Source organism: Plasmodium yoelii (assembly GCF_900002385.2).
Source record: "Plasmodium yoelii strain 17X genome assembly, chromosome: 12".
NCBI classification, from domain to species: Eukaryota; Apicomplexa; class Aconoidasida; order Haemosporida; family Plasmodiidae; genus Plasmodium; species Plasmodium yoelii.
Genome location: NC_036184.2, coordinates 1,772,647 through 1,798,766, shown reverse-complemented (window position 1 = coordinate 1,798,766; position 26,120 = coordinate 1,772,647). Strand labels below are relative to the sequence as shown.

General features: G+C 21.4%; 9 protein-coding genes across 9 annotated transcripts; 4 read left to right on the top strand and 5 right to left on the bottom strand.

Moving 5' to 3' along the window:
* Nucleotides 1-485: 485 nt before the first annotated feature.
* Nucleotides 486-2,474, top strand: PY17X_1244700 (conserved protein, unknown function; the record flags this gene model as incomplete). Its single annotated transcript, XM_718838.1, has 1 exon — nt 486-2,474. The coding sequence occupies one exon, from the start codon at nt 486-488 to the stop codon at nt 2,472-2,474; it is 1,989 nt and encodes a 662-aa protein (XP_723931.1).
* A 935-nt stretch (nt 2,475-3,409) lies between these two features.
* PY17X_1244600 (conserved Plasmodium protein, unknown function) lies at nt 3,410-3,835 on the bottom strand (the record flags this gene model as incomplete). Its single annotated transcript, XM_718837.2, has 1 exon — nt 3,410-3,835. One exon carries the CDS (start codon nt 3,833-3,835, stop codon nt 3,410-3,412), a length of 426 nt encoding a protein of 141 aa, XP_723930.2.
* A 1,681-nt stretch (nt 3,836-5,516) lies between these two features.
* On the bottom strand, nt 5,517-9,050 carry PY17X_1244500 (conserved Plasmodium protein, unknown function; the record flags this gene model as incomplete). Its single annotated transcript, XM_723104.2, has 1 exon — nt 5,517-9,050. The coding sequence occupies one exon, from the start codon at nt 9,048-9,050 to the stop codon at nt 5,517-5,519; it is 3,534 nt and encodes a 1,177-aa protein (XP_728197.2).
* Nucleotides 9,051-10,420: 1,370 nt separating this feature from the next.
* PY17X_1244400 (conserved Plasmodium protein, unknown function) lies at nt 10,421-11,512 on the bottom strand (the record flags this gene model as incomplete). Its single annotated transcript, XM_718985.2, has 1 exon — nt 10,421-11,512. The coding sequence occupies one exon, from the start codon at nt 11,510-11,512 to the stop codon at nt 10,421-10,423; it is 1,092 nt and encodes a 363-aa protein (XP_724078.2).
* Nucleotides 11,513-12,677: 1,165 nt separating this feature from the next.
* Nucleotides 12,678-13,646, top strand: PY17X_1244300 (uncharacterized protein; the record flags this gene model as incomplete). The annotated part of the gene is made up of 1 exon (XM_718986.1): nt 12,678-13,646. One exon carries the CDS (start codon nt 12,678-12,680, stop codon nt 13,644-13,646), a length of 969 nt encoding a protein of 322 aa, XP_724079.1.
* Nucleotides 13,647-15,385: 1,739 nt separating this feature from the next.
* On the top strand, nt 15,386-17,618 carry PY17X_1244200 (uncharacterized protein; the record flags this gene model as incomplete). Its single annotated transcript, XM_718987.2, has 6 exons — nt 15,386-15,619; nt 15,716-15,810; nt 15,931-16,019; nt 16,126-16,180; nt 16,392-16,457; nt 16,616-17,618. The coding sequence occupies 6 exons, from the start codon at nt 15,386-15,388 to the stop codon at nt 17,616-17,618; spliced, it is 1,542 nt and encodes a 513-aa protein (XP_724080.2).
* A 1,236-nt stretch (nt 17,619-18,854) lies between these two features.
* On the bottom strand, nt 18,855-19,943 carry PY17X_1244100 (conserved Plasmodium protein, unknown function; the record flags this gene model as incomplete). Its single annotated transcript, XM_022956902.1, has 1 exon — nt 18,855-19,943. One exon carries the CDS (start codon nt 19,941-19,943, stop codon nt 18,855-18,857), a length of 1,089 nt encoding a protein of 362 aa, XP_022812735.1.
* Nucleotides 19,944-21,729: 1,786 nt separating this feature from the next.
* Nucleotides 21,730-23,883, top strand: PY17X_1244000 (RAP protein, putative; the record flags this gene model as incomplete). Its single annotated transcript, XM_722338.2, has 1 exon — nt 21,730-23,883. The coding sequence occupies one exon, from the start codon at nt 21,730-21,732 to the stop codon at nt 23,881-23,883; it is 2,154 nt and encodes a 717-aa protein (XP_727431.2).
* A 198-nt stretch (nt 23,884-24,081) lies between these two features.
* Nucleotides 24,082-25,765, bottom strand: PY17X_1243900 (NIMA related kinase 2; the record flags this gene model as incomplete). Its single annotated transcript, XM_022956901.1, has 7 exons — nt 24,082-24,252; nt 24,346-24,480; nt 24,646-24,788; nt 24,956-25,090; nt 25,195-25,291; nt 25,439-25,511; nt 25,665-25,765. The coding sequence occupies 7 exons, from the start codon at nt 25,763-25,765 to the stop codon at nt 24,082-24,084; spliced, it is 855 nt and encodes a 284-aa protein (XP_022812734.1).
* Between the last annotated feature and the right edge of the window lie 355 nt (nt 25,766-26,120).

The window sequence follows — 26,120 nt, the reverse complement described above, 5'->3', positions numbered from 1 at the left end:
TTTTCTTAATATGTACCTAAATCGAATTGGACTATTATTTTTTTTTTTTTTTACCTAGTATACTCATATGCATAATTATAAGCTAATTACATTTTTTTTTTTTTCACTAGCATTTTTTATTTCGACCAAATTTTGGCTTTAAAAAAATAACCTATGATTTATACCATTTTTTATAATCCAACAAATAAATGAAATAAATAATATTAATGTAAAAAAAAAAATAAATTTTACTGATAAATTTTTATAACCCCATTATTGATCAAATAAATTCCGAATTAGTATAATTTACAGAGTGGAGAAAAATAAAATGAAATAAAATGAAATAAAAATATTTTTTTTAATTCAGTTTCTACTCTATTCAACAGTTTTTTCCATCACAACATGCTATAAAGCCAACAAAAATCATTATGTTGTGATAATAAATATATTATCATATCCACACACAAAAACAAACAACATAAAACACACAAAATAATACCCGTATCATGCTAAGATCCATTTACGTAATTTTTGTGGAATGTTTTATTGCTCTATTAGTTATTTATATTGTCAAGTTTGAGCAGGTCAAATGCCAAAAGGATATTCTTCCCTTTGATAAAATATTTCCAAAAATAGCTAGCTACTCAAAAAAAAAAAAAAATTATTTTTTTATACCAAACAGCCATTCATTAAAAAAAAACAATTTACTTAAAAAAAACAATTTATTTAAAAAAAACACGATTTTAGCATTTCGAAAAATAAACAATACCTCTATAATAATAAATAATAACACTGTCGATTTTTTTAAGAATAATAATAATTCCCCACAATTTTTTAACCTAAATCAATTTCGCCTTTTCAATAATACCTCACAAAATGATGAAAAAGAAGAGAACCAAGAGTGTTTAAATTCGGGTTTAGATCATATTTCCAAAAAAAAACAAAATGATGTAAATTTGGAAAACCGACAAAAGTGGAAAAAACACTTGGAAGATAAACGACGAAAAGAAATTTTAAAACATATAAACAACCTGACCAAAGGAAAATCAAACGCCAATGGAAAAAATAAAAAAAAACACATCATAAACAAAAGGAATACTAAACAAGCTAGTTACCCTATTCAAAATGATGCACACATAGAAAAAGAAAATACAAGTCACGAAGATGTTGAGGAAGGAGAAGAGAATTATTATGAAGATGAAGATGAAGATGACGACGAAGATGACGATGAAGATGAAGACGAAAATGAAAATGATTATTATGACGATGAAGATGAAGACGATTATTATGATGACGAAGAAGATGATTTTTTCAATCCTGATAAACCAAATGAAGTTAATAATACAAAAGATGGTAAAGGGGGAGAAGAAAACCAATGTGATAAACCACACGAATATAATATTCATTCAAATTATACTAACTCACCAATAAATAATAATATTAATAATGCATTTATGACAAAAAAAAAAAATGACTTTCCATTATTTTTTCCAACAAATAATAAGCATTTTGAAAAAACTAATAATAAATATTTTGATAAAATATGCAGTATAGCACCAAATGAACTTATAAACTTATTTTTTGAAAATGCACCAGAAAGGGTTAAAGAAGCTGTAAAAAATATTATATTTAATATTATTGGAAATATTCAAAAATATGCATTAGATATATCTGTTCTAGTTACTTATGATAAAATATATAATTTCCTTTTACAAATTCTTCTAACTGGTTATATGTTAAAAAATGCTGATTACAGATTAAGTCTAAATGAATCCCTTTATGACCAAAATAGCCAAAAAGAAAATTTAAACTTAAAAAAATATTTTAATACTATTTTTTCTGATAATTTTAACCAATCTGGAGAGGTGTTAAATTCAGACCAATTAATCAACACACAATCTGATAATATTACAAATTATGATGAAGAAAAAAAAGACGAAAATAATTCACAGGATGAAAACAGTTCACAAGATGAAAATAATACCATACATATCCCCGTATATGAACAAAATATAAATACACATGAACATAATAATTCAAAAATTCAGCATAATACAAAAACAGATATTGGAGAAGAGTTTTATACAAAATTCAAACAAGCCACTAATGAAGACTTACCAATAATTAATACGAAAAATTATATTATTTTTTTAAAAAAAAAAATTAATTCTTTAGAAAATCAATTAAAAACATTAAAAGAAAATAAAACATTTCAAAATGATGACTTACTTTCATATATCAAATCTCTGACTGATATCCAATTGCGTTCACTAACTGACAATATAGGAGCCGTTGTTTTAGATGCGACAAAAAAAATTGTAGAATTAGTTATACAAGGTATGACGTTAAATGTTAATAAAAATTTACCGAATGAACTCATATATGCTAGTGGATCAGTATTAACGTACATTTGCTTTTGGCAATTGATTGTTGGCTATACATTCAGAGAGATGGAAATAAGAGACGAACTTGCAGATTATTTTAACACCCATTAGTTTGCTGCCCCAAAATAATACTACTCAACTTTTATCGTATAAAAACATATTATACTCTCTACTTACCAACCATTTCAGTGCTATAATAATTATTTCTTTATTTTTTTCTCATTTCTTTGTTTTTATTTTTTTTGGATATTTCAAATTTACTCATTATAAATGCACACAATTTAGTCATATATTTTTAAGGATTAAACAATGTGCAAAACAAAAAATATTTGCAATCGTTACATATGCGAAACTTGCAATTTTTCGGTGTCTATTTTTGTTTATAAAGTAACATGCTTTATTTAGTAATGTCTTTAAATCTTTATTTTATTGCATAGTTTGTTTTCTATTCATTTTTAATCGATTTTTTTAATCGAATTTTTTAACATTTTTTTTCTTATCTAATTATTTTTAAGACAATCATTTATAAACAATACACTCCCCATATAATTACAATGAAATAACTTTTATTCGCTGCCATATTCGCTGATATATTCGCTGATATATTCGCTGACATATTCGCTGATAAAATTTTATTCATTTACCATTTTAATTAAACAACCACAAGAACAAATATTATTTACTATTGTAAGTTATAATAATAAAAATATTTCATAAAATTAATGTAATAGTTTTTTAAAAATAAAAAGCAATATGTATCACATATTATTCAAATAAAGTGAAAGAAACATGAAATACATATATGTGTAACTATTGCTTTTTTTAATTATTTCTTTAACATATCATACACATTGTAATTATCGCTAGCTCCATTTAATTAAGGATATCTTTTTCAATCGTAATATTTGTCTTACTATTTTTTATAGGTATTATTTGCCTCAAATTTTATACTCCATATTTTTATTATACTTAAATATTGTTCATCTGATTTTATTTTTTATACTTTTTTAATTTGTAACACTTTCATTAGTACTTAGATAAATTACTTAAAAGTTTCTTCTTTTTTTTAATCTGTTAATCTGAATTGTTAAATACATATTAATTTTTTCACATCCTAACATACATCCTTCTAATTTATTGAATAACTCTAAAAACTTTTCATTCTCAAATTGATAATAATAACTTTCCACAAAACTATAATTATCTTGCTTAATTGTTTTACTAACAATATGTTTTAGATTAACTAGCGCTTTACAATCAATAACAAAAGTAATAATAATATTAAAAAGTGTAGACTGAATAGTTTGAATTGTGTCTGCATGACTTATTGATTCATTAATATTATGTAATTCTTTTTTTACAAAAAAAAATTTATATTGAATTTCATAAAATGTTGTTATTAAATTATTTATTACGTCACAAAATAATCTATTTCTTCTTACAATCCATTCATCATTCACTGCAGCATCCATTGTGTCTCTAAAAATTTTATAAAAACAAACTAATTATTGCCAAATGTGTGCACATATACGTATAACTTATATATGTCTAACAAGCTATTTTTTGCGTGTTTAAAAAAAAACCGAAAAATGTAACTAGAATGTTATATAAGTGCAACAAATTTAGTGAAAATAAACCCTTTTTCCCTTATTCAATAAAAATTATACAACATAAAATTACAAAAATATATTTATTACTGTGTATAGAACAAAATTATTATGATTTTGTGAATACATAATATTTTTTATTTTCATTTTTCAAAAAAAAAAACATATGCTACCCCAAAGTAAATAGTATCAATGTTGCATAAACTCGAACCCAACGAAAGACAAATTACATGCAAATTAATTATGGAGCACCACGCACATATATTATATATATATATTATATATATATACTTATTTAATAAAATAAAACACTGAATTGCTACGATAAAATTAAAGCCAAAACCAATGATTATGATTAATAGGCTATTTCGTTATCTTATTTGGCAGGTTATTACCATTCATTCAGTTTTATAAGAATCTATCTACCCAAATTTATGATGTTATGAACAAATTATTAATTTAAAAAAAAATTATGCATATGTATATATATATATATATATATATATATATATATATACATACGTAAATACTTAAATGATGCAATTTCCTACCGGAAATCCCATATTTAAAACACAAAATATAGTATACAAATTTTTACACGCTTTATGAATAACTCAAGTATATATAATGAAAAAAAAGGTAAGGATACGAATTTCATTTAATTAAAAATTTAATAAATTAACATACAGAACTTTCATTCCAAGTAATTCATATGTTTATAATATTATGAACCAAAATAAAAAAAAAAAAAAAAAATAACATATGATACATACATATAGCTATTAAGAACAAAAATGATCGAATTAAATATGAACAGTTAATAACGACATATTCTAATTTATATTTTGTTTAAAACTGAACATATACACATCCAAAGAAGAGTAAAAAAAATTATTATTAAACAACATCAGTTTATAAAGGTGCTTAATTTGAAATTATTACCATGGTTAAAATTGTTGAATATTTAGTAATTAATAAATAATCGAATTGCACACATATTTTTTTTTATTTCATCTAGCTAAAATGAATAATAAAAAAAAAAAAAAATCTAGCTATTTTTACATATAAAGAATAGGGAAGTTTGTATTTGATACATGAAGAGATAAACTGCTATATAATGTCTTAAAATTTTTAATAATTACAATTTTATTTATATAAAGAGATGAAAAATATTCATAAATAAATGAATAAAATTATATAGAAAATTATATACTCAAATTTTATACTTAAAACTTTTCTTCATTTATGTTAAATATATGTAATATGTTTTTTGGAATTGTATAAAAAATCATACATTTTTTTGCTTAGTTAAAGCCAAAAAATTAAAGCTTTATTTTTATACTATTTTTATTTTTTGAAAAAATATTGAAAATTAAAAAAATTTAAACATAAAACACGAAAAAAATGAAACATTTATCTTTTCATTCTTTATTTATTATTTCACATGTGACCGAATGTTATTACTTTACAACATAGTTAAATATGCACCACGGGAAAGCTAAAGTTGGTTAAATCGGATTTATCAACATATACACATAAAATAAAGCTAGCTATCTAATTCCTCCTTAAGCTTAATAATATCCTTTACTGGTATGGGCTCATAGGGAAAGTCCTTTAATTTTGGTATAAACAAATTCTGCAATGATGTCATCAAATAATCGATTGAGTTGTCTGACAATTTTAAATTTGAATTTTCCTTGGGTAATAAACTTAAAAAATCATTTATAATATTTGGCATTGCAAAATACTCTCTTTTTAAAAGTAATTTTGTATCTTCATATTTTTGTCCCTTATTTAATTTACTCATAAAATATTTATTTTCATTAACTCTTGTGTTTCTATTATTCACATTTGTTCCCCCACCTTTTTCCCCTTCTTCTAAATGCTTGATATTTTCAAAAGGCTTATATATAGACATCATTTTTAAATCTGGCCTACTTATATAATTAACTGGATTATTCCCTTCCATATTTTTCGATAATTCTCCGGTCCCATCGGCAACATTATCGTTATTATTATTATTATTATTGCTATTATTATTATTGTTACTTTTTTTCTTCTTTTTTTTTGTATAATACTCCGCGTCCAAAAAGTTAAACGAGTCATATGTAGCGTTCACTTGGTTATTTTTATTATATAAATTTTTTTTTTTTTTAGAGTTTAGACAATGTTCTTTCCCATTTGAGCTAGCCATATTAGCTTCATTTTTAATCACTCTTCGGTATTTTCCAATATTTTTATATAAACCTGTTCTTGTTGCATTTTCATCACCATAATTTGAATAATCTTTATATGCTTGTTGATCAACACTGAATGGTGTATTACCTTCCTTATCATCGTATTTATCTTTATTATTTTTTTTTTTTTTTTTTTTTTTCTCATTTCTAAGATTATTAAAAGGTGACATCGATAAAACGTTAATACTATTTCCTGGATGGAAAAAAAAGAAGGTATCCTTAAAGGAGGTACCAGCAAATAACTGAGAATTAATTAAGTTTATTTTATATGATATATTATCAATATCATTTTTTTTTAAATTTTCCAAATATCCTTTACAAAGTATATCAGTAATAGAATTATCTTCTAACATCATAATTTCGTTTTGTTTCGAAATATTTCCAAAATTTAAAAGAATATTTTTATTTTCATCAAAATTATAACCTGACTCATACATTAATTTAGTCTCATACACTTTATTTATGTGTTGAATATCCCCGTATAATATTTCCAACTGTGTTAATAAATTCCAAATTTTTTCACATGATTTATTTTTTTTTTTTAATAATTTTAAATACCGTGATTCAAATTGATTAAACTCATTTTGAGTCATTTTTGTTTTTACATCTTTTTTATTACCACTGCTATCAACACCAAATGGAGTAACAGAATCTATGTTACTATTCTCACCATATTTTTTATCATATTCTTTATAAAAATCAGAATATATATTATGAACATATTTATACACTAAACATCGAATTTTATCAATACTACCTTTTTCTAAAAGAAAATTTATATAATATAAAATAAATTTTTTTTTTTTATAATATTTTTCATATCCTTCATTCATAATATATGTAGCTCTTTTTTCATTATTTAATAATCTTCTTTCCATATTTGCACAATAATAATACATATATTGTGAACATTTTTTTTCACTTAAAATAATTCCAACATAATATCTCCAAATTGTATCATCATAATTTCTTTTAATAAAATTTAAAAAATGTGTATAAACAAAATCTCGTTTTTTATTCTTATCTATATTTATATAATTTACGAAATAATTTTTTCTTTCATCTATTTTTTCATAATCTGATTGATTAAATCTTTTTTTTATATATTCATCAACCATAAATGATATTTCATTTATTTTTATATTATCATTATTTTCTTCTATATTTTCAATTTCCGAATCGATCTGTTTTGTTTTTTTTAATTGTTGTTCTTCTTCGGATAATTCCTTTTTAGCAACCTTTTCACCATTATTACACAAAATAGAATTTGTGTCTTTTTGGCTGTTTAATTTTCTTTTTCTTTTTTTCTGTCTTTTACACTTTATATAAGAATATGGTAAATTTTTAAATACCTTTTTTGAATATAAATGATTTAAAGAAAATTTTTTTTTTTTTTTCGTAATATCATTAATCATTAGTTGATATATAAAATGTGCTTGATTAATTAATGAATTTTTTTCAAAAAAATATGCAAAATTTAGTTTTAATAATTCATCAAAAGGAAGATAAATTTCAATTGCTTCTCTCATAATTCTAATAGCATAATCATATTTTTTATTTAATAATAAAAATTGAAAATAAGAAAACCAAAGATCACTATTAAATTGTAAATGTATTAAAGCTTGTTCATAAACATACATAATTCTTTTACGTACTAATGATAGCTTTAATTTAAGAGGGTTTTTTTTTTCAAAATTTATAATTTTCATCCATTTTTTATATAATAAATTATTTTCCATTTTACATTTTATATTATTAATTGGTATTATAACAAGTTTAGATTTTTTGAAATTATATAATTCTTTATATAACATACACAATTCTTTATATGCATTTTTAGAATTTGTATATTGACTATTATATATAAATAAGGAACTATTAGTAAAATTCAAACTTGTTGTTTTTTCATAAGAACAAAAACCTTTCCATACTTTATCTAAATATTTAGTCGGATTGTTTAACCAGCTTAAATAATATTTTTTTAATTTATCTTCACTTGTATAATGATCTATATATTTTATATTTCCACTTTTATTCGGTATATAAGATTTATATATTTTTTGCTCTTGTTCAGATGGTATTAATATTTTATTTTCATTTTTCTTTTTATTATTATTTATATTTTTAAATGGGTCATATAATAAATTTTGTATATCATTATTTAATAATAAATTAGTATTATATATTTTTATTAATATATATAATAATTCAACCCAAATATAACCAGATTTTATATCTGTTCCTACATATTTTAAAGCTTCAAATAAAAAACTGATATATTCATGAATAGATGATGTATGATATGTAAAATATAAAAAGGATGTAAATAATTTCAAATCAAATATATTTGAATTTATACATTTACGATATATATTATATGCTTCTTTATATTTTTTTTTTTTTATTTTTAATTCTGCATATTTTGTCCAATAATTAACACATCTAGGAAAAATAAGTAAAAATAATTCATAAGATTCTTCTCTATCATATATTTCCAAAAAGCTATTCCATCTATTTATATGTAATGGGTTTTCTTTTAAAAAATTTAATTCTTTTTTATATTCTATTCGTTCTTGTTCATCTTTCCATTCTTCTTCCTCATTCTCATCATTTGGATTTTTAACTAAGCTACTGTTCAAATCATTATTATCTATTTCATCTTCTTTACAATTATTATTTTCCATAAAATTATTAACATATTCATGAGAATCAAAATTTTTAAAAATTAATTTAATTCTATCTTCAACTTTTAAATGTGTTTCGAAAAGTTCTTTAGCAGTTATTAGCCCATCAATTTCTTCATCTCCTTGTACTAAATCATTTTGTATTCCTATTTTTATCATGTTTAACACATTTTTTTTTTTTTTTAAATTAATAAAATGCCATATTGAATTATTCTTTATGCGAACTGCGCAGAAAATTACCAATCACTACTTGATAAAATTCGTAAAGCGATTACTAAAAAATTATAAAATAAAGAAATATATAAATAGCCAAAATGAAAAAAAAAAAAAAAAAAAAAAAAAAAGCGAAATGGTGAGTTTATTGAAAAAAAGAAATTCATCACTCTTTTTTATAACATTTGTAATGAATATTTGCAATGCAATATTTGTAATGCAATATTTGTAATACATTATTTTTTATTGTAACATTTTTATTCGTAAAAAGAAAAAATTATTCAAAGGCAATTGTACATCCTACACTTATCCTATGCATATAATATTTTTTTTAAAAAATGAAAAAAAGTTTCCAAAAAAAAATAGTATAAACATAAACAAAATCCAATGTTGAATTAAAAATATAAATGGCAGATTACAACATATATGTACACATTATATTAAATGCTATTGTACATTTTCTTCCCATTTAAAATTTATTATACAATTATATACAAACTAAGAAATATTAAAATACATATAAATATTATGCCTTGATTATGCGCTTAAAAAATAATTTGTGTTATTTCCCTTTTATTATTTTTCCTAATTTACATTCCTTAAATTTTTAAAAAAACATAGCAAATATATTTTGTATAATAAAAGCAATAATTAATATAGTTCTTTCTTTTTATATTTTGGAAATTTTATGATATTTTTCAAAAACACAAACTTTAAAATAAAAAATCAATTATCATCCTATTGACTATATAAAGAAATTATTTATATTAACACTTAATGGAAAAAAATATAAATATTATCAAAAAAAAAAATCTAAGTAGAAATTCAACGCATATTAAATTATATAGTTGTTGTAGAATTAAATCAAATATAGCCAATATGATAATATATTAATTTAAGCGTTTAACTTAAGGGTTTTTTTTTCCCCCTTTTATATGTACATAACAGTATTTCAAATGTAATAAAACTGTGTGTAAATATATAATACCATTTTTTTGTACTTATAATTGTGAAATAAAAATGTAAAATATCACAAAAACAAAATGAGAAGATTTATAATATGCGATATATTTAAAGCAAGTCAATAGCAAAAAATAATAAAATAAAAAATAAAAAATAAAAAATAATAAAATAATAAAATAAACAATAATTTTTTTTATTATTTTTTTATTATTTTTTTATTATATTTTTTTATTATTTTTTTATTATTTTTTTATTATTTTTTTATTTTTTATTTTTTATTTTTTTTGGTTGGAAAAAATCATATGCAACCAAATAAATTTGGTACTGCGAATCCGTTCGAAGATTCTAAAGTATTAATTCATAAAAAGACTAATATTTTTAATAGCAGATCTTTGCATTTTATGGTGTTTGATAAGATTTTCCCGAAATTCTTTATTTTCATTTGTTACGGTATGTTCTTTTTTTATTATACATGGTATTCTGAATGGAAGGAAAATACCAATTTGTGGTTTAAAACGAAAAAACATTGTTTTAATACGTGGGTCAATTAAATCTAATCGTAAATATATTCGTCCTAACTTACAATCATTTAATAAATTATTTTGAATTTCTGTATCTTTAATAATATAATTAACACTTGCTAATGTATTAATAGAACTGATTCCATACATTATACCTGGTGATATAGTAATATCTGAACCTGCAATAGGATATGATTTCAGATTCGTAAATAATAAATCATTTATATATGTTATTTTTATATTTTTATTTTCTTTATTTGAATAATTTAAAAAAACTAATGATTCATCTTGTAAAAAAAAAGTATAATCATCATTATTTTGTCCAAAATCATTTTTATTTTGTCCAAAATCATCATTGTTTTGTCTTAAACCAAATTTATTATTTACATTATAGCAATAGTCATTTGGATTCAATTTTATTTCATTTGCTGGATAATAATATAATAACACTTTACTTATCAATGTTCCCATAAATATGTTATTATAGCTAAAATTAAAATTTATTATAATATTTAAGGTTAAAACATTATTTTCATCACTTAACGTATCATTATGTTTAGTCGAGTTTTTGTCAATAACTAATACTGCTCCTATGTTATTTGGTAAATAATAACTGTTATTTATTGAATTTATTATAGATGATTTTGATGATATATTATTACCTATTAAAAAACCTACACAAAATATTATTATACATACCCCTAATATACTTGCTATTTGTGTTAATATATAAAAAATAAATCTTTTAAATGGTGATACTGAATTTTGTCTATCTTTTTTTATAAAATATTTATTTAATTCTTCATTTGTATGTGGATATGTTTTTATAAATTCATGAATATCATCTATTTCTTTTACTATACGTTTATTTCTATATTTAAATGTGTTTCCAACTTGTTTATTATTCATATCTGACATTTCCATTTTTTACTCCTTTTTATTACAAATTAAAATAAATAATGTCATAAACAAAATATATGTCTATATATACTTAGTATGCACACCTTTCGTTAAAACCCATCAATTTAAATTTCTTCCTTATGTTTAGAAATATGTTAATGACATTCTCTTTTTCCCTTTCTTATCAGCCCAAGAACAAAAAATTTGTGTATATATCAAGATAATAATTATTTTTTATGCCATAATTATATTTTATGCCATAGTTATATTTTATGCCATAGTTATTTTTTATGCCATAATTATTTTTTACTAGCTATTATCAAGCATATCCATTTTACCCATGAAATATATCCATACATATATGTACTTTCATTACGTAAAATAATATATCACACATATATGGATATATAATTTTTTTTCATATATTAATAAATATATAATATAATTTTTTTCAAAATTTTATTCATTGTTCATTTTGTGCGTAAATATATATGGATAAGTAATTTTTCTTCCTTTTTATAAGAGAATATATTTTTCCTAAAATACGAAACGGAATACAACACTCTGCATATGTCGGGAATTATACGATAAAAAAAACGCATTTATTTTTTTAAAACATTTATAACACGATTCAAGGTCTCCTTATTTTACCATTTTCTAATTTTATAACATTTGCTAGTTTGATAACATTTGCTAGTTTGATAACATTTGCTAGTTTGATAACATTTGCTAATTTGATAACATTTGCTAGTTTGATAATATTTGCTAATTTTTTTTGCAATTTTTTTTGCAATTTTTATAGTCATATTGATATATTTTTCATACTTTTATTTCGTACATATTTATCTGGCGTTTTCGTATATTTTTATTTAATATTTATTATAATTTTTTTTGTTTTTTTCAAGTATCCCCCCCAAATTTGTTACATCCCCATTTTTTTATTTAACAAATAGTATATTATTTATGCACTAAATTTAGCATTGTCTCTGATTAGCCCCATTAATAAATTCACACTAAACATGTAAATGTACATATCAGGCATACAAAATAAATCCAGATTATATGGATAGAGTACATGCTAAAAATGAAAAAGAAAGTAACAAAAACTGATACAAAATAGTGTCAAAAAGTTGAGATATAAAATAGTGTCAAAAAATTGACAAAATCGGTGCCTAAAGCTGCGAACAAAATGAATGATATATATACATCGATCAAATGTAAGAGCCTAGTTTTTGACGTTGATTTTCACCCAAAATTAGATCTTATATGTACTGGCTTATTAGATGGAAATTTATTATTATATAAATTGAAAGAGGAAAAAAAAAAGTTTCAGAAAAAATGGAATATAGATAATCATGAAAAATCAGTTAGATTTGTGTCCTTTTCAAATAACGGGAAAAATATTTTGGCAGCATTCTCAGACAGCAAATGCTCCGTGTTTGATATTACTGGCGATATTTTATGGACAAATAAATGCCATAAACATCCTATATCCTCAATTTTATATACAGGACTAAATACATTTTTAACAGCAGATGAGTCAGGTATTATAAAGCATTGGGACATAAGAGACAAATCAAATAAACCTATCCATAAAATAAAAGAATTTGATGATACTATATCAAGTATGGTATTAGATAAAGAAGAAAATTCAGTCGTTGTTGCCTCTGGTGGATATTTAGGATTATTTGACATTTTAAATAAAAAAAGAATTCATTCTAATACCATATCACAAGAATATAAAGATGAGTTTTTATGTTGTAATTTTATTTCGAAAAATTCAAAAATTGTAAGTACAACAATGGGTGGAAATATAATTGTTTTTTCAAGAAACCCATGGGGGTGTGTAGAAGCAAAAATAAAAACAAATAAAAACATGATAAACACTTTTGTTAAAATAAATGACAATACAATTATATTCGGTACATCAGATGGTTTAATACAAACTGCTCATTTTAACCCAAATAAACTTGGTGATGTAATTGCAAGAAACAATACAGGTGACTCCATTGAAAAACTAGCGATTAATAATAAAAAAAATTTATTAGCAAGTATTTCTCATGATTATTCTATTGATTTTTACCAAATTAAAGTAAAAGATTCTCATATATCTAACTCCACCAAAAAAAAAAAAAAATCATTTTTTCGTGATTTGTAAATTAACCCATTTATCTTTTGGGGACATATACAACTTATTGTTAATGTCAAACATTCAGAAAAAAAATAAAAAAAAATAATAGAAAAAAATAATAAAACAAAATAATAAAAAAAAATAATAAAACAAATTAAAATACATTTCATTTAAATATATTGATAATTGGCTAGCTACTCTGCATTTAAGTACACACATATATATGTAGCTCTTCCACGCCTAATATACTAATGTAATACATTTTGTACCTATGCGCTATTATTTTCATATATTTTTAATTCGTTATTAAAACAGTAAAAACATAGGACAAAAAAATATATTTTTATTCTATTGTATTAGTACCATTTTTAAATATTTGCTGTTATTTTCTTTGTTGTGGCGAAATATATCATTGTGTACATAAAGGTGTTTCTCCACGATTTTTATATTATATATGCATATGGGTAAATATGTATTTTTTTTGTTCGTACCTTAATCTATATTTCATATATCGTATTTTCGCATCATTTGTTCATTACATACTTTTTAATCATAATTTTTATAAAATTTTGAAAAATATATAATATATAAAATTATGAACGTTCATATTAAAAGTTAAAATTTTTTAGCATTATACATAAGAAAAAAAAATTATTAAGTACAGAAATAATATAAAAAAATATTTACAAGTGTTTATTTACAAGTGTTTATTTCCAAGTGTTTATTCCCAAGTGTTTATTCCCAAGTGTTTATTCCCAATTGTTTATTTCCAATTGTTTATTTCCAATTGTTTATTTCCAATTGTTTAATGCTTATATATATAGGTTTATTATTATTATTATTCGTTTTTTTAATATATATATTAAGTGTATTATAATTAATTTTTTTTTTTTACAATTTATAGCTAATTTACAAAAAAAAAAAATATGAACAGTTAATGCAAGAGACGGAAAAAAACATTATACATATATCTATAAAATATAAATATAAATAAAAAGCAATGTTAGTGTAAAAATGATGTTAATTTTTTTTTATTGCTTGATTTAATAATGAAAAAAAATATTTTATTACGAAGATATCTATATATTTATGTACAGTCATAAAAAAAAAAAAAAAATAGCTAGCATTTTATTTCTGTAATTATGTATAAGATATAATATTATGTACATATAAATATATAGCATATTATATATATTTATATTTGTACTTTGTATATAATGTGTATACAAATATTCAGTACCTTAAAAGAAATAATTATATTATTTATAATTTAAAACAGATTGAGAATTTTAATATTATACATATACACATATTTTGAATTTAATGAAATAATTAAAAAATCACAAATTGTAATCGATTATTCAACAACAAAAGCAGCATATTCTGCATTTAAAAAATATTGAAATTTATAATTTATAAACAATTTTTATAATAATTTATTCCACATTATAACGATGTCTGTTTTATGATAAATTAATTCTTTATATTTTAGAAATGCAAACATTTTTAACATAATTAAGAAAATATATAAAGCAAATGATTTAATTACTACTGATTACGTTTAATTTTTATATTTGCAATATATATATCTATATTTCATTATATGCATGCTGTATTTTTTTTTTCGTGTATGGAAGCCAAGCTTTATATGAATCTCATAAAAGTTTAGCACTACTACAAAGGTGCCAAAATAATTGCAATAAAACTCCTAAAATTTAAAAACATATAATATATATATACATATGTAAAGATAATATATCGAAACCATGCATGTCAATACAAAGGATAAATCCTCACATCAGAAAGACATTGAAAATTTAACTAAAATAAAAGGAAATAATACATGTGCTGATTGTGGAGCAAAATGTCCAAGATGGGCTAGTATAAATTTGGGAATAATAATATGTATAGAATGCTCAGGAATACATAGAAATTTAGGAGTCCATATTTCTAAAATAAAATCATTAACATTGGATAAAATTATGCCACAATGGATACATGTAAGACCTCTTATATTGATATATATTTATGTAAAAAATTTTATTGCTTTAAAATTTATTATCTATATTATTCCCATCACTATTATTTTTTTATAGTGCATAAAAGCTATAGGAAATGACTTATCAAATGCATATTACTTGTATAATTTACCGCCTGATGCATATAGGCCTAAACAAGGAGACTCTTCTGCGTAAGTCTCAAAAAAGAAAAAAAACATTTATATAATCCAAAAACTACATAAAAAATGATTATGTGGTAGATACACATAGCTAACTATGCTAACACATTCTATTATAATATTATTTTTTAGGGTTATGCAAGATTGGATCAAAAATAAATATGAGAAAAAGCTATATGCCCCTTCTAATAGGAAAGAGCCAAGTCAATATTATATAGAAGGTATATAAAAAAAATAATAAAATAACGATAATATTATTTATTCACAATAATTGAGAATATATATATGCATTTTTTTGAAATTTTATTCATAATTTAATTTATTTAGGTATTGATCCAAGAAACAGTATTATGGTACCTGCACTGCCGAATACTGAAATGAGGTAACCAATTTAGTTTAATTCAGCAAATGTTTTATATATATATTGTGATAATTTTGAGCATAGTAAAATTATAAAAGAAAAACATCATACCATTCGTATTGAGTCAACATTCGCTATAACTATAACTATATGTATATGTATATGATTAATCATTTTGTCTTTTTCCGCATTTCTCTATTTCTGCATTTTTTATTTATTTCTTCATTTTTAGCAAAGGAAATGATGCTTCTAAGCACCGAGTAAATGAACCATCAAATTTAAAAAATGAACCGAATTCGTAAGCTTATAAAAATAACAATAGTCTTATTTCATTGATGTGTTACTATTTATACTATCATAATTAACATTATGTAATAGTCAGAATGATTGTTATACTTTGTGTATCCTACATATTCAATGTTTTTTAATATGTTTTTGCTATTCCACCATTTATAGTGTAAAAAAAAAATATATCTCTGAGTCTAGCGACATGTTTGATTCCCTACGAATTGTGGACCACTTTAAATCGGGAACCGCATTCGAAAATAAAAAGAATAATGATTATGCAAAAAAAAATGATGATTTTATGGATTTTAGTAAGGACCTAATTTATAAAGCTCAACCAAATAATAATATTATGTACTCCTTTGATAATTTAGATTATAACGAAATAGGAATAGATTATAAGAAAAATAATACCAATAATAATAGTGGCAATAATAATGGAAATAATAGTGTCAATAATAGTGGCAATAATAGTGGTGGTAACTTTCGAAACTCTTATTCGTTTAATGATTTCTCAAATGTTAATAATGAGTTTTTTGAGATGGCTCATGAAAAAAATTCCAATACTTCAAATATACAAAAAACAGAGAATTTAAAAAATAAAAATGGCTACACAAATTATTCAAATAATAATCAAGTTAATAATAAAAATCTTAATAATAGCAATATAGAGATAAATATTCCCAATTATAGTTTTAACTACAATTATGATTATAATAACAACCATAGCAATCAAAATGTGAATGTAAAAAGTTATAGTAATACAGAAGAAATTATCAACAGTAATGAAAAAAACAATTTTCAGAAATTTAGTGGAAATAAAAATTTTAGTAATCATAGTTCACTTTCAGAAAAGGAATTAAGGAATGCAAAAGTCCAGGCTGCAAAAAAATGTATTGCTAGACTTTTTGCTAATTCAAAACATAATTCACATTCCAAAAAAAAAACAAATACAAATTTTAATAGCTATTTTACAAGCGATAATAATAGTAATAATAGCAATTATTCCTATATGAATGATATACATTCTGAAAATGTAGACAGATTAAATTTGAATAAAATACCACAAACAAATATTATAAATACTAGTGCAGATGACAAATTTGGAATTTTTGAAAAAAATAGTTCCATGAAAAATCAAGAAAATAATAATCAAAATATCGATATTTTTTAAGCTAGCTGTTCAAGTATATACTATATTTGGCTACTAAAAATATATATATATTTTTTTTTATCTTGTCATTTTATTTTTTGTTAATATAACACAACTATGTAGTTTGTTATAGGTTGTGTGCATATTTGCGTTCCTCAAAAATTATCATCTTTATTTTATATTACCATATAATAAATATTTATAATTAGTATTATTTTGAAGGGGAAGTGTGTTTATATCTATAGTTATAGCTATAATTAGTTAAACTTTAGCCAAATAATAATTTTTTTTTTTTTTTTGACAAAAAGGAAGAAGAAAAAAGACAGAAAAATAAAATAACAAAGCAAGACTTGAAATAAATCTATTATACAAATATACCATTAATATAAATGAAGAGGAGGAAAGAAAAATATTATTTATAAAATTGTATGATATGCTATGAAGTTATTTTATTAATATATATATTTGATTTTTATACCATTCTCATAAAATATTTCCAAGTGTTAAAAATAGAATAATATGATAGGTTTTTCATTTTGCTTTATTTATTTTTTTTTTCCTTTATACATTTGTGTTTATTTTTTTAAAGGTTTTTTGTTCATATATATGTATAATATATACCATTTTTTCAGTAGGTATTATAAATTAATTATTTTATTTTTAGTGTGTATACATGTATATTTGGTAATCGAAATTAAAAAATAACCGATTTAGTGTTATATATCGTTTCATAATTGTAATATATATGTATATGATAACAATTCATATAAGTTTTCCCTTATTTTAAGACATATCCTTGACATAGTATATACACTTTTCCCTTTTTTTTTTTTTTTATTATTATTTTTTTATTTGTTTAATTATTGTTTATTTTACATTGCATTAACTTTTTTATTTTTACGTTTTCCTAACTTGAGCATTTTACTCCCGTTGTATGTACCTATGAGTGCATATGCGCACGCATGTATGTATGTATGTATATATATATGTATATACATGTATATATTATATATATGTGCAATTAAATTAGCACAAAATATGTGCATAAATATGTGCATAAATATACGCATAAATATACGCATAAATATACGCATATAAATACCGCATTTTGCAGCAAAGTAGTTTTGTTTTGTTAGCAAAAAGCGGAAGAGCATTAATTTTGGTAAGCCCATTAATTTATATATATAGCGAAATATATATGATGCATTTCCCAAAAATTAGTTTGTCTTTCCCCAAAATTAGCCTGCCTTCCCCAAATTAGCCTGCCTTCCCCAAATTAGTCTGCCTGCCCAAACTTGTTAATGTTTTAAAAAAAAAAAACAAAAAAATTGAAAAAAATAAAATAAATATAGGATAAATTTCAAGAACATTAAAATACAAATCATAAAGTATAAACAAAAAAATAATGGATATAAACGAAAACACAAATACATAATTAATGTAACTTATATTGATAATTTTAATATTATATTTCATATAAAAAATAATAAAATAAATATATATAATAAAAAAAGCAATTATTAAAATCATATGTATAATGGAAATAGCCATATTATCAAAACTCTTATTAACATAATTGTGTGTAAAATATTCTCTCTTGGAAATTAAAGGTTGTGGATAATATTCCTTAAAACCATGAACAACTAATTTGTTAAATATATTTAATGAATTATTATTTATCATTAATTTATTTTTACAAATATTTTCTATAATAATACTTTTCTTTTTTCTTTTTTTCATTGTCTCTATTTTTATTGGATATTCTATTATTGGTATATTATTATGAAAATACAAAAATATTTTTACAAGCTTAAAAACCATCAAATTATTTTCTCCGTCTGTTATAAAAACATCAAATTTATAGTACCCAGTAATTTCTGTTAAATTAACTAATAAAAGTGATAAATTTGAAATGATTAAATCATTTTCATATCTGTTTGTAAATATAAATGTTTCATATTTTTTTAAATGATCTATTTTATTATTTTTACGAAATATATCTCCTTCAAAATGTTTTACTAAAAGCACTACAAATTTTGTCTTGTCGATTTTTTTGTTCACTTTAAATGTACAATTTATATTTATCGAATTATAGGAGTTTAATTTTTCATTGATAAAAATGTAATTATTTTCATGTTGATTTTGTTCAAACACCTTTGTAATAATATTTCGCTCTTTCTTATATTCACTTAATACATCTAACGTTGTTATTTTTATTTTATTTAAGGATAAAGGAAATGTGTTTGACAAATTAGAAACATTGGCTATTTCGTTACATTTTACCGTTTTTATTTTATAATTTATAAATATTAAAAAGCAGAAAAAAAGAAAAAAAACATATCTCATCTTCAGTCTTAAAATAAGTGCTAATAAGAATAAAACATATTTTTATATTCTATAAATTCTTCATTTTTTCAAAAATTTTATAAAGCTAATATATAATCTCATACAAATATACTGAATATGCAATTTACCATATATTTGAATATGATTAAAAAATAGTAAAAAAAAAATAATATTTATACGTGATAAATAAAACTACGGGTATGTATTATGGGAAAACCTCAAATTTGACTATTCAGGGAGAAAAACCATTTAATGTGCATATGCAAATTATTTTTTTAAATAAATTGGAATACACCTTATAAAATTGTATTTTTAAGAAATTAAAAAATAAGAAAAATAACGTAAAGAATAAGCAAAAATGTAATGGAACAATCTGAGTATGGAAAACCTTTTATAATTCGTAAAAATCTACCAAAGGGAATAAAGAAACATCATGATATTGTAGAAAACCTGAAATAATTTGTAGATTTCCCAAAAATGATGAATGCTAAAATATAATATGATAATTAACAATTTTAAAAGGAAGTATGGAATGAAAAAATAACTTTCATGTATGTTCATAAATTTATTTGGCTATTCACACTTTATTATGTATGTTCAGAATTTATTTGATTATTCACACTTTATTATGTATGTTCATAATTTTATTTAGCTATTCACATTTTATTATGTATGTTCATAATTTTTTTTGGCTAGTCACATTTTATTATGTATGTTCATAATTTTATTTGGCTAGTCACATTTTATTATGTATGTTCATAATTTTATTTAGCTATTCACATTTTATTATGTATGTTCATAATTTTATTTGGCTAGTCACATTTTATTATGTATGTTCATAATTTTTTTTGGCTATTCACATTTTATTATGTACGTTCATAATTTTATTTGATAATTTACATTTTATTATGTATGTTCAGAATTTATTTGATTATTCACACTTTATTATGTATGTTCATAATTTTATTTAGCTATTCACAATTTATTATGTATGTTCATATTTTTTTATGGCTATTCACATTTTATTATGTATGTTCATAATTTTTTTTGGCTATTCACATTTTATTATGTATGTTCATAATTTTATTTGGCTAGTCATATTTTATTATGTATGTTCATAATTTTATTTGGCTAGTCACATTTTATTATGTATGTTCATAATTTTATTTGATAATTTACATTTTATTATGTACGTTCATAATTTTATTTGATAATTTACATTTTATTATGTACGTTCATAATTATTTACATTTTATTATGTATGTTCATAATTTTATTTGATAATTTACATTTTATTATGTACGTTCATAATTTTATTTGATAATTTACATTTTATTATGTACGTTCATAATTATTTACATTTTATTATGTATGTTCATAATTTTATGTGATTATTTACATTTTGTTATGTATGTTCATAATTTTATTTGATAATTTACATTTTATTATGTACGTTCATAATTTTATTTGATAATTTACATTTTATTATGTACGTTCATAATTTTATTTGATAATTTACATTTTGTTATGTACGTTCATAAATTTATGTGATTATTTACATTTTGTTATGTATGTTCATAATTTTATGTGATTATTTACATTTTGTTATGTATGTTCATAATTTTATTTGATTATTTACATTTTGTTATGTATGTTCATAATTTTATTTGATTATTAATTTTATTATGTATGTTCATAAATTTATTTGATTATTCACATTTTATTATGTATGCTAATTTGAAAATTCTTAAAAAAACTGTGTGCACACGCACAAAAAAGGTTCAGTATGATAAAACCAAAGATCTGGACAAATACGATCTTTAATGTTATTAAACGGGAAAAAGGTTGTTCCACAAAAAATTTAATACAAATTGAAAAACAAAAACTAGAAAGTTTAATTTTATATTTTCAAAAATCCATACAAGAAGATCGAATTAATAATTCTAATCTATATAATTTTAATGTTATATCTGATGACAAACTAAGTATTAAAAATATACATATTAACCTAGTCAGAATATCATACTTTTTGAAAAATATTAAAGTTAATGAAAATAAATGGCTATCTATTTATGAAAAAATAAGTGAGTTAGAAATACTAAATGATAAATTATATCTAAGAAAAAAAGGTGTAGAAAATGACGAAATAAATAAAAATAAATATGATTCAAATAATAAAAAAATTTACGATGAAAATAAAAATAATGTCGAAAATACACCAATATTTTCTCCAAATTATATTTTGGAAAATAATTTATCTATAGAATATAATATTCGAGAATTACACACATCATATTTATTTGTTTTTAATACATGTATCACCTCGTTGTCTAAATATATCTCTCTATATGATATAAAGAAATATTTATTGATACTAAAAAGTTGTGAACGATTTTTTGACTTTTTTTTTAAATTACACAAAAATAAAAAAGGCAAAAAAAATAGTAATATATCTCCAAAATTAAACTTTTTGTATTTATATTCAACTAGCCAAAATTATACGGAAAATGCACAAATTTTAAAAAGTCAAAATAACAATATAATAATAAACGAAAAAGACAAATTTAATTTCAGCTATTATTATGAAGAACTATATAAATTAAAATATCATCAAATATTTATTAATAAAATAAATCTAGTTATCAACATATTTAAATACATTAATTTTTATTCTATTAGTTATGAACATTTTGAACAAGTTTTAAATTTTTTGTACAATAAAACAAAAAATGGTATAGTAATTGAGAATATTATTTTAAATTTTTTGCAATATTTTGTAAAACAAGTCAAAAGTGAATCAGAAAGTGAAAACGAAAATAAAGATGCAAATAAAAAGGAAAACGCAAATAAAAATGAAAACGAAAATAAAAATGCAAATAAAAACGCAAATTTTAAAAGTGTTAATATTAACTCACTATTTAAAGTTGTTAACATTATGTACTATTCCAAAATTGTTCACAAAGATATCGTAGAAAATTTTGTTAAAATTTTCAAAAAAAATAAAAATAATATATGCAATGGAAATACATTTTTTAACTCTTTAAAATTATTAACATTATTAGAAAGAAATGATGATATTATATATATATATAAATATTGCAAAGAATATATTATTCTCAATAAAAATCCACAAGATATTTTTAATCTTTTTTTTTTTTCGTCTATTATTGGTTTATTTGATTTGTCTCTTATTAATTTGTATATAAATCTTTTAAAAAAATATAAAATAAGATCTAATACTTTTAATATGTCTTATAATACTCACCAAAATTATAATGATGATATATTAAAAATACATACACCTTTGTTACACAAAAATTATTACTCATTGTTAGGATGGAATATAATTATGAATAATTTTGTTAAATATTTAAAAGATGATCAAAAAGAAACAATCGAAATTGTTAAAATAAATTTTAATAATAAAAATGTCTATTATATTTATTCAAATAAAATGTCCAATAATGTTACTCATTTATTAAAAGAAATTAATTTTTTATTAAATTTGTATCAAATTAATATAACCAAAATTTGTAATACTCAAAATAATAATTTTTTTTATAACCAATATACCATATATACTATTTTAAAAAAAAAATTTAATCAACACTCAATAATATATGAATATATATCCAAACAAAACATTTTAATTGATATATTATTAATCTTGAAAATAAATCAGCATCCTAAAAATTATTATAAATTATTTGCAATTGAATTTAACGGACGGACGCATTATAATTTACAAATTAATCAAGATAATATAACTACAAATAATTTACATTATTATTTAAAAGAAAATTATAACACACAATTTAAAAAATTTATCACATCAAATTTAGGTTTTATTAATATTTATATTCCTTTTTATAAATGGAATAGTTTAAATTTGTCACAAAAAGAATTATATCTTATCAATTCTATAAACTCTTTTAAATGACCATGATATAAATTTTGTAAAAAAAAAAAATTTTAGCTAGCTCCAAAGATAATATATTATCGAACAAATTTAACAGAAATATTTTGCACACATTTTTTTACCATAGATATAATTTGAAAAAAAATACTTAACTGTTATTTTTATTGAAAACGTTAGTTATTTTATTAAAAGCATTGGTTATTTTATTAGAAACATTATTTATTTTTCTTTCCTTTGCATAATTTCATCTTTCAATAAATTGACCTCTTCCTGAAAATATTCAGTCCCAATAATATCATAGACAGTTGGCCTTTTCTCAGAACATTTTGACATCATCCAATAACATAAATTTCTTAAGTCCTTAGAATAAATACTAGGGAGTGGATCAGGCTACAAATCAAGCATACATTTTGAAAATATATCTCCATTTTAACATCGCCACTTTTAGTATCGCCACTTTTAATATCTTTATTTTTTTCATACCTGCTCTTCGCAAACCTTCTGAACAATTGATAGCATATTTCCATTTTCCGATTTGAATGGATGCTTCAATGCAATTAGCTCATATAAAATTACTCCTATAGACCATATGTCTGCTGAGAAGCTATATGGTACATTCTTTAAAAATAAAAATAAAAATAAAATTATCAATATTAAAATGAAAAGAATAAATTAATTTCAACGCAAAGGGGTCCTACATTAACAATACAGCCAAACATTTTCATAAATACATTTTTATGTACATATTTTATAATTTTTTGAAATATAATGATTTAATTTTACTTTGCAAACTTCTGGGGCCATATAACCAACAGTCCCACATACTGTGTTTGTTTGATCTGTTTTCTCTAAAAGTTTTGCTAATCCAAAATCTCCAATTTTAGCTTTTTCATTTTCATCCAAAAATATATTATTACATTTTAAATCTTAAAAAATTAATAACCATATATAACATATATATATATATTATGGCTATTTTAAAATACACAAAAAGAATGCCAAGACATAAATTGTAAAATATGAATAAATATACAATTATTTAAAAAAATGTAATAAAATAATTTTAGTATTAATAAGCATATCTTTAAAATACCTCGGTGAATAAGTTTTTTTTCATGTATAAATTTTATTGCTGTAATTATCTGTAGTAACCATCTTTTAATTTTATGTTCTGGGATAATAGTTTTCATTTCTTTTGCTCTTTTTATATACTTTTTCAAATCACCCTCTTCAATACATGCATACATTCATACATGAGAAATGATAAATAATTATAGATTTGGAAAAAGTGAAAGAAAAAAAAAAACAAAATTTTAAATGAACTATTCTTACTTGAGCAATAATCCATGGCGACATATAAAGTCCCGTCTTCAATAAATGCCTCTTTATATTTGACAATAAATGGATGGGTTGATACTTCAATTAGAGCCTTTTTGTTTCCATAGGTGTGTGCACGTTATATAGTATATACAAAAAAATGTAAAATAATTTCCATATGCCAAATTGTATAGGTTTAATCTAATCATTTATAAATACATAATAAATAAAAAATGTAGCAAACAAATTTCAGTGATACCTTTAATTCGCTTATTACATTCATCTTTTCCTTATAATTCATACACGATATGTCTAGCTGCTTAACAACAAATCTTCAAAAAAAAAAATACAAATTATCACATATATTTTTTCTTAAAATAAAAAAATGTCCATAATATGATATAAATAAAAGGATATTTTATTTATATTTGATAAAAATTGATACATATCTATAAATTATTGTCATAGTTATCTTACAAACATACATTTCCCCTTGTTCATTTTTAACTGCTGTGACAATTCCAAATGAGCCACGTCCAATTGCTTTTACGACATCATAAGCTCCTATTTTCCTTGGGCTAGACATTTTTTACTATCAAAGTTTATTTTTTTATTTCTTTTAGCATAAAAAATCAAAAAAATATGAAAAATTATAAAAATTGTAAAAAATTATAAAAAATTATAAAAATTGTAAAAAATATAAAAAAAATATGCAAAAATATGCACACACCTTAAAATTATATAGGTAGCAAAACAAAATTGTAACAATAATAACGTTGCACACACAAAAAATAGCGTATAAATAATCCCCATAATACATTATTTTTTAAATACATAAACTATGTAATAATTTTACAAAATACCTAATCTTTATTATTGTTAAAATGTAGTATTAACATAAATTTAGTCTAAACATTTTGGATTGTTGCATTATTAGAAAA